General features: G+C 41.6%; 1 protein-coding gene across 1 annotated transcript; it reads left to right on the forward strand.

Moving 5' to 3' along the window:
• The first annotated feature begins 11,441 nt into the window (after positions 1 to 11,441).
• Positions 11,442 to 14,137, forward strand: LOC128735619 (outer dense fiber protein 1-like). Its single transcript, XM_053830103.1, has 3 exons — positions 11,442 to 11,495; positions 13,472 to 13,985; positions 14,058 to 14,137. Exons 1-3 carry the CDS (start codon positions 11,442 to 11,444, stop codon positions 14,135 to 14,137), a joined length of 648 nt encoding a protein of 215 aa, XP_053686078.1.
• The last annotated feature ends 159 nt before the right edge of the window (positions 14,138 to 14,296 follow it).

The raw sequence follows: 14,296 nt of genomic DNA on the forward strand, positions 1-14,296 counted from the left end.
CGGTTCTGTAAGCTGATGTTGAACGCCCCTAAAGCAGGAAATGATTGTAGCTTCTTACAGAGCGGACTTTGAGGTCAACTCACAGAAAGGCAATGAAAAAAAAAACGGTAGGTAGCCCTCAATGTTGCATTGACATTGAAAGTGGGATGGATGGATCTATTTTACTGCGGACGGTCGGGTTTAGATCCCACGGAAGCGATTTTCCTCTTCTCGATCAAAAAATGCTACCGATTGCTTCTGCCGCCCAGAAGCGTGTCGACCCAGTTTCGATTGGCCTTTCGCATTTTCCAGGCCACCCGTAACCGAGTGGTACATAATTGCAGCCTATCAGTGCAGCAGTGTAGTGTTGTGCATGAAATTTTATATCATTTGCATTAGAGTAAAGACCAATCGAGTGTCGAATCGAACCCACTTATGGCGTGAACGCGCGGCTTCGAGTGGATCCGTGCATCGCAGTCCTCATGTGTCTATTTATATAAACTTATTGGCTCATTATGGACGATCTTTACGGGCGAAAGAGGAAACTCGAAATTTGGAATAAAAACGGTCTTACAATTGAAGAAAGAAAAAACCCGATGGGCGTTTTCGCGGCTGAACTGATTACTATTTTTAATTATTTTTTCGATTTATCGGCGGATTAATCTAAAATTGGCTTCTAGTCTGCTCAAGGAGGCTCAAATTCAATTTTCGATGATGCAATACGGATGGTATTTAAAGTTAAAGTTATTGAATGTGGCAACAGTTTTTGGTTGGCTGCATAGTGAAATGAACTCAGTCAGTGGTGTAATATATCAATTCGTTTGATATGTCGCCCTACACCCTGTCTGTGAGTAGCAAAAGCTTCAACAGAAAGATAGACATCGTGAGAATCTCACTGATGACACGGGCAATTTCTATGAGAAAGTAAATGGATTGCGCAAAGGATACACTACAAGCTGTTGTACTAGCGATATACATCTCTTATTTCTCTCTGTATTTTTCAACGTTTTTCATTGTCAATTTAGTCAGTTTTCGAGCTAAATAAAACTAAATTCCGAAATTCGCGTAAAAAAACCGTGTAAATTCCAAAATTCGCGTAAGAAAACCAAAATTTCACTTTAAAAAAAACTTTGTGGATTTCAACACTACGCGAAAAACAGACGTTTTGAGCACATCCGCGTAAATTCCGAAAAAAACCGCGTAAATTCCGAAAATCGCGTAAAAAACGCGTAAATTTCGAATTTTGCGTAAAAATAGTCGCGTGAAATCAAACCGCGTAAAAAGCGACTTCAGTGTATATCCGTTCATCTGTCAGTTTCACTATAAATTGCAGTTTTATATCACTCTTGTCAAACAACCCTACTAGCACGGTTGTTACAAAGTAGTTGTGGTAACCGAATTATGACTAATTTCAGTCGTAGTTCGGTTGCTTCAACTAAATAGACCTAGCTAGTTTTTTTCGATCTAGCTCTTTAATAACACTTCGTACGCCTTTCAGATGTTCTAAGAAATTGGTAATCTACACACTTAAATAAAAGCATCGAGCTCGGCAAAATTTTGCCGAAATCTCAACAGTCAAGAAAACACTTGAAAACCTTCTGCTCAAACTATTCCCGTTTATTCACGACTTTTCCCTTCGATAACTCCTACCTTTTGGCTTCGGGGTTTCACTTCCGGTTTCGATGCTGACCGGGATCCAATTGCGGTCAGGTCGGCGACGTTGGAACGGGGTTCGACGACTAACCTCCGGCGTTCAGACTGCGGGCTCAGTCAGAGCTTCTGTAAATCGCGATGGCGACGAAGCGACATTACTGCGATGGCGTCGATGGCAGGGACGCTCTCTCAGCTTCGGGGTTGACGATCGTGGTGGCAGCAGCAGACGTGAGGACCAAATTCGGTACACTCAGGTACAGCTCCGGGTCACGTTGGTAACGTCAGTTAATCGGGGTAAATACAGGGTAAGCACAGGGGTCTTAAGAGCGAGAGGGTTTTTTTAGCATCCGGTTCAAGGCGGTCAAGGTCGGGAGTTTCGTAGAAGAATTTCTGAATAGCCATACCTTTTGTTTGCTTTACTATACACGGCTTTCCTTTCCTCCTTCAAGTATTTCTGTTTTTCACTACTGTTTTCTTTAGAAGGGCTATTGTGTATTTAATCAAACAACCTTTTGATCTTATTTCGTCTTTCTGTTTCACTGCTATGCAGGCTTGGCATACACTTTTCACTTTGATTTTGCTCTTTTGGTTACTGCTCCTCAGTCAAGCAGAATTTGAAAAAGTTGTGTATGGGGCATTTGTAGAGCTAGTAATTATCTATAATATTGCTGAAGAAAGTGAAGTTTTATCTTTAATATTTATGGCGCTGGAGGGCAGCAATGCCGTTGGTAGCAAAAAGAGCGCTCTTGTTGCTACCAAGAGGGTAGCAGCCTTATAGCACCATAAGTACAAAATGCACAGTAATGCTTACTTCAGCAATATTGTAGATACTAGATTGGACTTTTACTATTGTAGACTTTTTCAAATTTTGCTTGGCTGAGATGCAGTAATCAAAAGAGCAAAATCGAAGCGAAAAGTGTATTCCAAGCCTGCTGCTATGATTAGCTTTTAACGGTTTAGCTTCAGACAAGGTAATGGCTTCGATTAGCTTTTGTCCAACGACCTATGACCTTTCTTCGCGCCAAGAACCCTCTCTCTCTCCCTGGCTGATCGTTTTCCTGACATTACTCAATCCACGCTAGCTCGACTCCATTTTTCCGCCCCCTGGTGGTGGGTGGGTGGAAACCATTGACGCGTGGCTGCGTACATCACCGGGGAAAGCTGTTCGCAATAGAGTATTTCAAATATTTTCTTGACATTTTATTTCGTGACATTTATCATACATTTTACCGCGCGCGACAGTCTCCTAAATCTTGGGCGGAGACTAGGCCGACGGTTACAACACCTTCCCTGAGAATAATATTTTTTTAAGAAAAGATATCACTTGATATTTATGGGGTATCGGTTTTACCCTGACAGGGTGTCGAGTTTACCCGCACTGCTGCTTGATACGCCTGAAGTCTCCTTTTTCATTATATACCTATCAAAATCAATTAAAATATGTATCAAACAGACCTCGTGTGATGAAGCATTTAGAGTTAAAATAAGATTCTGGGAGGTTTGTTGGACAATATTTGACGTACAAATATGGAATTTCTGTGAAAATTGTTAGGGTGTCGGTTTTACCCACAGTTCCTATAATGACCTAATTTTGACGGGTTAAACGGAAATGCGCGTTGTTTTCTTTATCGATTGATATGCTATGATGCCGAGTTGCATTAATTTTCATCGGAATTTTGATATTGAAATTGAAAATTCGCAGCCCTAGTACGTCACATGCACAAATATCCCTTCAGTTCTGCTTCCACATAAGAATAAGACAGTTCCGAACAAATTCTTTCAGAATATGGATGCAATCTGGCAAAAAGGAAAAATGACCACACACTTTGCTGAGACTTTTCACTTTCAGGACATCGAAATGGACCAGATTCAATGTTTGAAGATAAAATAGCTTAAAGAAAAGGGGTGGTTTTATACTTTGACAAGACTGTTTACTTCCAGGACATCAAATTGGACTAAGTTAAATGTTCAAATGATAAAATCCGTTGAAAAAAGAGGTGGTTTTGCACACGTTTTGTTTTTGGTTCTGTTTTGCTTGACAGTTGACAATTCAGTATTGCTATTTTCTTATACACTGCAGTAACATTCCGCCTATGTGGGGTAAAATAGCGAACACTTCGTTAATAGTAGCGTTATCAATTGTATGTATTTTTACACGATTGTGATGTGCGATCACATGATGTAATATTGTAACAAAATGGGTGGAATAGTTTTTTTGTTTACATTTAATTTATGCGTACATCGTTGCAATTCCGTCATATTCGATTACAATTTTTTTACTGTGCGTATTATTTTGTAAAGGTCAAGAACTATTTCTGGATTTAATTCAGTTCTCAAATTATCTAGATTATGAGCCGATTGCCTTTCTCGCCACAGTTATTTCTTTTCATCTCAGTGAAATAATAAGCAAGATTACCTTTAGATGTCCTTTAGAATTAAGGCTTGGTTCTGGCAAATTTTAACTGGACGGCGTTTGGACTATTACTTGCTGCTCACTGTTGCCTGCTGTCGTATCCAAGCAACATGGCTCGCCGCTGTATTACCTCAGATAGGTACCTTGTTGATGTGAATGCGGTTTTGGATGGCGAAAATCAAATATCCGGAAATGAAAATGATCCAATTACCACTGCTTAGCTAGAAAAGTTCCTGGTGATGAAATGACAGTTGAAGTTGAATTCTGGAATTTGTTCATTTTTATTAAACGCATTGTCTATGCTTTATACATAAATCATCAATGATTACAAACTGATGCGGAAATTGAATGCAAATTATTTTACATTTTTTTGGAGGACTACTATTTTAAGCTCTCCCGCATCGGAAGTTCTTGCTTGACATCCGACATGAGCATAAATGAAATTACAGCCTGCATCTATCACAGCCATCAATGCTAGGCTACGGGTTCCCTTGCAATTGTAGAAGGTTGTTCCCATATTAGCAGAACACTGTAATTGCACATGCTTTCCGTCTCGTGCTCCTAAGCAGCGAGGAAAGTTCTACTTTTCCTGTTAGCTACCATTTTCCATTCCTGTTCTGTTGACGGCATCTGAAATTAAATTAGTAATAATAATAGATTACCAATATCTATCGTTCTTGTTAGGTTCCACTAATTCAGCATTTTCTGATGGCTTCATAGCTCTTACTTTGATTATTGGTCTTGAAATGTGAATTGTTACTTCGCAGACTTACGGGATTATCAACAAAATAGTTGGAACACTAACTATAATCACTAATTGCTAAGTATCTTAAGCAGGCATTCAATTTATCCTCTCAAACGCGCGATAATCTATGAATTTTGCCTACTACGAATAAAAACTGAACAAAAGTGAAACGAGAATGTTTTATTCCCATTTATTGTCGTTCGTGAGCATGAGCTACCTGGATTTTCATTTATCCCAAGGAATACACGATCATGATTTGTTTATTCTCAAAATAGTAGTTCTTTATGAACTTGAAGCCAAGAGGCTGCCTACGGAGGACATACGTGTTCTTGCCGTGTTCGAGCGGAAGATACTACGGACGATATTCGGCGGAGTACAAACAGAAAGTGGAGAATGGCGGAGGTATATGAGTCACGAGTTGCAGGCACTGCTTGGAAAGATTACCCTGGTTCATCTGGTGATAGCTGGTAGGCTACGGCGGGCCGGACACGTCGTAAGGATGCCGGACGACAGTGCGTTCGAAAACAGTTCTCTTCAACAAACCCACCGGCACCAGGAACAGGGAGGCTCAACGTGCAAGATGGCTCGACCAGTTTGAAAGTGTTTTGTGTCTTCTGAGACGACTGAGAAGTTGGCACCAAGTGGCCGAAGGTCGAGTTAAATAGAGACGACTGCTTAAAACAGCACGAGCCACCCCGGGGCTCTGAGCTGCTGACGATGACGACGATATATTGTGTCCTCGTCTATTCTCGTCTATCGTACGCAACTACCGTCCAATAAGTTTAACCTTCCGATACTCGCGCCAACTTTAGTAACACGGATACTCGCGCGTTGTATTTTGTACAACACTCTTTATCTCGGAATATCTCGAAATCTTGGCTAGATAGAAAGTTACTGTCTTCAGCAATGTTAATCAGTAGGTCAAGGCCTTTCTGTTGGGGCATGGAATTTCACAGGTTTGTCACCAGGCGGCGCTAAAATGTGCTGTACATTGTACACCTTAGCATTGCGGCTGTATACAGGTTGTCGCATTCGAAAAGATCATTTTATCGTTCCTAAATGAGACAACATTCTTTGACTAGAGAAAATTTGAAACTTCCGTTCATCAGCGTAGTGTTTTTGATCTACTATAATATTTTCTCAACAAGTCCTTAAAAAAACTGATTCTGTAGATATAACACATTCAAAAAACTGACCCATATACTAGCGGCCTGAAACCACGAAATTGTGAACTTTTCCACACCTTGCATCAACTGCTGAATAACTTTGCTGGCTACAGAAACCAATTTCCCTTATGAAGAAATGAGAGAAAATTCCAGTAGGGACCAATTGCGGTACCCCTCGTACGGCGCTTGCATCATTTCTGCGATTTCTGTTTATGCTGATCTATTTTTCTGAACAGTTTAAAGCATTGATGTACTTAATAATTATGTCATTTTGTTCATAATAAGTTTATTGAAGAATACGCATTGGTTTGACATCGAACTGTTACTTTAAAACGGCATTCAAAAATCTACAAGTGTTGTACAACAAGTTGTTGTTGTTGTAGTTGTTGTACAAGTGTTACAGCAGCGCGAGTAACGGAAGGTTAATCTAACTGATTTTTCCAACGGGACGACGTAATTGTATTAGTTAATATCAATAACAACGAATCTGATATCGAGGCGAATGACCATAACGGTTAAAGCCTCGTTAATACAACAATACAATACAATTAGGGCTGTCGGTATTGGGCGCTTTTGGTGAAAACCGGTATTTCGGTATTGGCGTAGAAAATACCGGTAATACCGGTAAAATACCGGTATTGGCAGATTATTAGAAATCAATAGAAATGTCGTTGTTTTTCAGTAAATCTTTTCATTTTGAAACTTTAGCTTCTCCATTGTTGCTTAGCAAAGTAGAATTTAAGTAGATATAATACTCTTAGTGATTTAATTCCCTTACTAGAACGAATTTAATTGCCATCACTTCCAACAATTGAAAAAACTTCTGCTTTCATCGATGTCTGGCGAACGGCTCTAAGCACATCAGGCATTTTTCTTTCATTTCTTCAAATTTATAGCAGGGAAACCCGCCTTTAATTATTTACAAAATATCTTGATTGACTGAAGTTTTTGGAGCGTCTTAGTAGAATACGAAATACTACTACGAAATACTAATACGAAACTATTCGAAGATAGTGTGATCAATGCAGCACTCGAAAGACTTGAAAAATATTCCAAATTCTTTCCTGGTAGATCCTTTGATGGCAAGAATGCTCAAAAAGCGCAAAGATTCCCGTATTATGATCAAAGCCCGGCATCGTCGAAACAAATAAATGAAGCTAACTTTCCCTTACCTTCGCTTCGTTTCATTTGTTGAACAGAACGTTTCAAGCAAGCTTCAGCTGAAGCTACTGACTGTGTCAAATGACGACGATTGACAGTCAGCCACGAATTGTCGATGTTGAGTAGATTAATCATAATATGCGTTAAATTGAAGGAAATGTTACTCAAAATCAATTCAATTGCATTCGAAGTCTAGGCTGACCATTTTCTGAATATATCATAGAGACATGCAAATGCAGCCTTAAAACCGGTCGTCATGATGAAATGAAAATCCTTTCAATGACGCTGTTTGAAGCCAATTTTGAAACGAAGCGGCGCTGCTTCTGTTGAAACTGAAGCTTCATTACTTTATTGTTGAATAACAATTTACTATTGTAAGTGACATTTCTAGTCCCTGATCTTGTTTCCTAAATTCGTTATTTGAGGCCTTCGAATAATTTGGTGGCTTTTGAATATCAAATTGTTTAAAAATAACTTGAAACGCGACGTCTGGCTCATACAATGAAACATTTTTACAGCAATGTTACGCTACTGTGCTTTAAGCGGTTTCAAGAGCTATAACTATATGACCCACAATTTCACTCTCTTCATTGTTAGTAGCCGAAGAATCTCGTCGGCATTAACACTAAGTTGTTTTTCTAAGAGTTTTATAATCTTTTATCAAATTTAGTTCTTATTCGAATAAGGAGTTGGAAAAAACAAGCAGATTAGAAAATACCGGAAATACCGGTTTTTTGCCTTACCAAAACCGGTATTTCGGTATCCAAAAATTGGCCGGTATTACCGATTTCGGTACTACCGGTACTACCGGTTAGACAGCCCTAAATACAATACAATACCTTACTGATACTTAGTGATATTATTGCTTGCTGATAACTATCAGAAGTTAATGATAGTTTTCCCATCCCTAAAAGTATATAGACCGGTGATTGGGCCTCATAGCCTGCATACCGACACAAGGGACAGGCAACGCTATCCTTACTCTATGTGTTTGGCAATAGCGAACATCTGCTGCCGGCGTGGGTTTTTTTTGGAAAAATCTGGCTAAGATTTGAAAATAATACCCACCTGCCAGCATACCGGCTTTGCAGAGTGAAAAGAACAGAACGTATAGCGGTGTCATGTGGTCCCATTTACGCAAATGGTTAGATGTTGACTGCACAAACATGGCTGCCTAGCACTGCCCACGGATGCATAGTTGACGTGAAAACCAATTTCACTAAAATCCACTTTTTCGTTGCAACGCATGCTTTACTATATGATACACAAAATACGCATAAAAATGAACATGTTTTGTTTGAAAAGATTGCGCAAAAATGGAAAAACCTTCTGACGTAAGTGCCACTTTTATGCAATAATGACGACTCTCCCTACAGTTTGCAATCCATACAAAGAAGCATCCACAACTGAACAAATTTTCCGTTATACACTGCCCGTGTATCATCTCAGAATTCGTGAAGTCATAACTATCAACAGGTTCATCTCTTGAATTAGAATTCTTATTAGCCTATTATTGAACCGCTCACTTACCTTCGAGGTACGATGCTGGTCTAACAAGCCAGTTGTCGCATGTTCGAATCTCTGCTAGGCGGTGCTTGCTTGATAGAGTCAGTAGGATCGTTACACTGGCCCCGTAATTTTCCTGTACTCTAAACAGCCGGCTGCGAAGTCTGTCGATAATGAAGGGTAATGTCTAATGACGGTTTAAGCCCACGACTTTGCTTTTTATTAGCCTATTAACCCCTGTTAACCCTTCTAAGACCTACATCATTTTTACCATCCGAAAAGTTGCTAAAATGGCCGTAACTTTTTTATCTTTCAATATTTTTTCACTAAATTTGGGAATCTTCCCGAAAATCTTTTCTACTTTCATAATATCTACAAATCATAGCCATATGTCACATGGTTCCGGAGTTATTCCGGTGTACCTTGGGGGACCGCGACATAGCTTTTTTAGATAATGTTGCTAAATATTCGAAATTCGTTGGAAACATGCTAAATTTTTTAGCAAATCATCGACTGTTGTCATATCAGTTACTTTGCTACAGTTACAAGCCATGTGCGCGCCATGCGGATTCGGGAGGACACTGGGAATCAGGAACCGGTTCCAATAGAGGGACATTTCAGTATCAGTAAAATATGTCATGTCGCATATCAAAAAACACCAGCACTTCACAAGATAGCGATTGGTGACCATCTGATGTCGCTCAGATGCTATATCCCAAGGAACATCGATAACAGCGTGCCGGCTCCCAATCTCGAAGAGATCCGGCAAAAAATCGGGCAGCTGAATAATAATAGAGCCGCTAGAAAGGACTGGCTCTCGACAGAACTTTACAAAAATAGCCAAAAAGTGCTAGCAAAGCAACGGCACCTCATTGGATAATTTCAAAAATTTGAGAGGAGGAGAAACTGCCGAAGGAGTGGATGAATGGTGTAGTTTGTCCCATCTACAAAAAGGGCGATCAGCTAGATTGCTGTGATTACTGCGACATTACGCTGGTTAACACCGCCCACAAGGTGCTTTCCCAAATTTTGTTACGACGTCTATCCTCAATAGCAAAAGAATTCGTAGGGCAGTTCCAGGCGGGCTTTACTGGGGCCCGTGCTACTACGGATCAAAATTTTATTTTCCGATAAATCTTTCCGACGATGTCGGGAATACAACGTGCCCATACATTATATATTCGTGAATTTCAGGGAAGCATACGACACAATCGAGCGCAAACCGCTACGGCAGACAATGCACGAGAACGTTTTCCGAACAAAGTGACGCGGCTGATCAGAGCTACCCGGGAGCGAGTAATGTGTTACGTGCGTATTTCGGGAGCACTCTGGAGTTCTTTCGAATCGCGCAGGGGGTTGCGGCAAGTAGATGGACTCTCCTGTATCGTATTCAACATGGCTATTGAAGCTGTGTTCCGGCGAGCGGGCATCGAAACGAGAGGAACGATCTTCAGCAAGAGCAGACGACCTCGACCTAGATTACTAAAAACCTTGGGACGGCGGAAGCAATCTACACGACTAATAATGGAGGCTAGGAGGATTGGGTTATAAATCAATACGCTGAAAACCAAATATATAGTAGGAAGAGGATCCAGAGAAATCAACGTTTGCCTCTCACGGACAAGGACTATTGTTGGCGATGAGCAGGAAGTGGCTGTTGAATTCGTATATTTGGGATCTCTGGTCAACGCTTTGATCAAGTAACATAGGCCGCCGCATAAAGCTGACAATGTACAAATCGTAAGGTCTTGCGGAGTACTAACGGATAACGGAGAGTAGCGTAGGCGTATGAACCACGAGTTGAAGGCGCTACATGAATAAATTCCCATCGTACACCTGACAAAAGTTGGTACACTACTGTATGTCAGTTACGTAGCAAGGATGCCGGATGACTGTGCGGATAAAACCGTTCTCCCCTCCGGCACCACAAATAAGGGGGCCCAACGGGCTAGCTGGCTCAACTAGGTTGAAGCCGAAATCGAAAGAGATAGCGCTAAAAATTTAATTACTATTTCTCCTATATTCGAATTTTCGAATGGTCAATTTTACTTCTATAACTTTTATAATTACGCTATTCCCAACGCCAAGAAACAAGCTTATTAAGATGTATAGAAAGTGAATAAATTAAAAAAGAATCATTGAAAAATTAAAAGACTGCTCAAATGGAAACGTTTGGTACGTAAAAGAAATGAGCAACTTTACTAACTGCCACAAATTGGAAACGAGCATCGCAAAAGCTCTCCACAAACCGAGCAGGTTTAACAGCGCCACCTTGATTTGAAAATGTAGACTAAATTCGAGCAGTCGTGCTTTCGAAACGCGCTCGATTCACCGCGCGCGCCAAATGAATCGATCCACTGAACCGCTACGCCACGTGCGCCATGGCAACCGGAAATAACAGATTTTTTGCAGAACGAGTGAAAATTTTCGCACCTCAACGATCATTCCGAGTTTGACTCTCGAAGTGAACGGAACGTAGAAGAAAAATTTTAAAGTTTTACCAAAAAAACTGATTATAATTTCTAGAAATTTTATAAAACCAATCGTCCAGAAGCCTGAAGTTCCAAATTTGTGCAAGCAATTTTAGTTGAGAAGATTTCTGCCGTGTGAATATTTTCAAGGTTTTCCGGTCGAAGAACCTACGTCAACAGGACAGGAACAGGACAAAATCGATAATCCTTGTAAGTTGGTAGTGAATATCCCCTCCAGTTGGGTGAAAACTCGAAAAATTGAATTCAATCGAAAACTAATTGGAGTTATCATTTGTATTTTTTCGGCAGAAATTTCTCGAAAACACTTACTTGAAGCTTGTGCGAAAATGTGCGATCCGTGCTGCTCTCCCTGTGACCCTTGCTATCCCTGCTATCCTTGCGTAAGATGTCACTGTTCTTCCTGCCACAAATATGACCACTGTTCCCATTCCTGTTGCACCAAGCATCGCTATCGTTTTTGCTACCTTTGCTTGCGTCATCATTGTTAAAAAGTGCAACGCAACGAAATTCTTTCTTTCGAGCGGAAGTGAAAAAGATTCCGGTTCGATTTAATTGCTAGTAGTTTGTCGGTTAATGTTGATCAATGGAATCAGCCCTGGTAGACCCTAGTAGTTCAGAAGCATTTAAAAACAATCAACGTAAAACTAAAAAGCTTCTGGACGGGCTGCAGGGCTGAAGGAGGTGAAGTTCGAATTTTAAAATGTTGCAAATCGATACTATTTTGCGATGGAAGTTTGAAATAGTATTTGTATTTGGTTCAATGCCGCTCACATTTTTGAAGCGCATAGAATAGTGTACCTGTAGGTATACTAGCACTGCCATCACTGCGAGTGTTAGTGTATGTTACGGTAACAGACAACGATGAAGGGCTACGTTTTACCGATCACGATTCTGCGATTCGCAGTAAAATCGTTGCCCTCGAGCGTACCAATCGATTTGCTTTTGGAAATAGAAATTTAGGTTACTTTTCTAGACTTTTTCTTTGGTAGCTGCAGAACAAGCCACCGTTGTATGGCTTTATCTAGACCAACATGTAATGGAAAAACTTGAAACCACAATAAAAAAAACCGGAACAAGGGTATTTAGTGAACAGCTCCCTCTCTGGAATAGCTCGAACCTGTGATGTAAAAAGTAGCACTTCACCTCCTGCGTTTGGTTCAGTATTTCTGAAGCCCCAGGGGTCATAATTTTATTTTCTTTCGATTCAGATTTTATTTGATAGAATTCTTGTTTCATACGATAGCTTTCCATATATCCACAGCTGCTGTGGTAGATTTAATCATGTTGAATTAATCTAGAGTAAACTTAAACGCTATTGCTAGGCTCCCCGTTCCGCCTCCTACCTGTGCTGGTGGAAACGCCCCCTGATAGTGTTCGACAGTACTGATACGGTACACCACAGCTGGAATCTGCGCCGCAAGGAACCGAACATTCCAGACATTCGCTACGAAGAAATGTACTGCTGCGGAAAACGGATCTATTAGGTAGGTGAGCAAAGCGGCAGGAGTTGGTGGAACGGGGTTTTGCCGGAAATTTCCTTTCATTATGGTTTCGATAGAGCGACTGTCGAAGCTAAACATCACAAATCCTTCCCTATTCCTTCGCACTCAAAGGGTTCCTGTCCACCGCCATGCGCACCCAAAAGCCTTTGCGATCCTTGCGCTCCCAAGACCTATGCTGCACACGATCTAAACTGCATGCCCCAATGTCCAAGTGTTTGTCCCGCAATGCAATGCGGTCCTCGCTTCATCACCGTTCAGCAGCCTCCACGGGTCGTCGCACAGCGGAAGCTCATCAATTGTTGTCGAACCGTTATCGATAAACACGTAGTCCCGCGGACCAAAACTATCGTCGAGCCAAAAATTATCTATCAACCAAGGACGTATGTGGAACCTTGCATCATATATCGCAAAAGAGTTGTCCCGGATCCCAAGATCCTGTACTACAAGCGCATCGTTCCGGATCCGAAGATTGTTTGCACCCCGCGTACCATAGTTGAACCGAAAGAAATCTGTACTACCATGGTTTGCAAGCCGAAACCTCAGACGGTGCAGATTCCTCCACCTCCGGAGTACTGCTGTTTACCGACCTGTACAGCATTCACTAAAGCACCTGCGTGCTCTCCGTGTGATCCAGTCTGTCGACCGTGCTAGGCAGCAACCGGAAAGGGACCGGAACGGAAATCGATTGGACCAAGCGAGTTAAGGTAAGTGTACAAAGGTGGTACAAAATGGTGGTTTGAACGGTCCAGTTCTTAGCAGATGACGCCATTCCACCCTTGTACCTTACCTTTTCATCGCTAGAATTTTTAGGTGTTCCGTGGTTTAATTTAAATGTTTTTATTATTTCATTAAAGGTACCAGCCCGATGCTGCAAAAGTCGAGAATTGCGTGGAGGAGTCCTCATTGCCAACTGTGAATGTCTGAAACGGAATGGATTGCAACACGATTGTCCCCGATCGGAGTGTCAAGGTAAACCTTGCTGTCTCACCAAACCGGAAGCTACGTGCTGTCCATCAACCTACGCTCGACGATTCCGTAATGTAACCATGGGTAACAAAAGCAACCCGATTTGCCCCAAACGCTGTCGAGTCAGTACCATCGGAAGTGGCTGTAATCCCTGTGGGGTAGATTGCTTCTCCTGTGGACCATGCGGACCTTGTGGACCATGTGGACCATGTGGACCATGTGGACCTTGTGCACCGTGTGGACCTTGTGGACCTTGTGGACCATGTGGACCTTGCGGACCGTGTTCTCCGTGCGGTCCTGTATGCGATCCAAGCTGTCCTCCCGTGTGCGATCCTTGTGGCTGCGTTCCCCAGGGTGACTGTGGACCGTGCGGAGCACCAACGCCCAATTGCATGCCGTGCTGTGAGTATCTGATCGACAACCGCTGCATTTCTTTGTTTATAAGCCATAATTTCTCCCATGTACATGATACAGATGATCCATGTACACCCAGCGTACCACCACCATGTGGAGATTTGTGTGCCCCTTATCCAACCTGCGGTCCATGCTGCTAACTCCTGTAACCTTCCGTTATTCTTGTAAGCTAATCCTGCACCCTAACCACCACAATCTAAGAAACCATCAACGTCGAAAACATTCTGCGATACCCTCACTATCATCTGTAGTGCCAATCATTTGACCAAGTCACGCGTTGCCTCTGTTGTCGGTTTTCC

This window comes from Sabethes cyaneus, chromosome 2 (genome assembly GCF_943734655.1).
Source record: "Sabethes cyaneus chromosome 2, idSabCyanKW18_F2, whole genome shotgun sequence".
NCBI lineage: Eukaryota > Metazoa > Arthropoda > Insecta > Diptera > Culicidae > Sabethes > Sabethes cyaneus.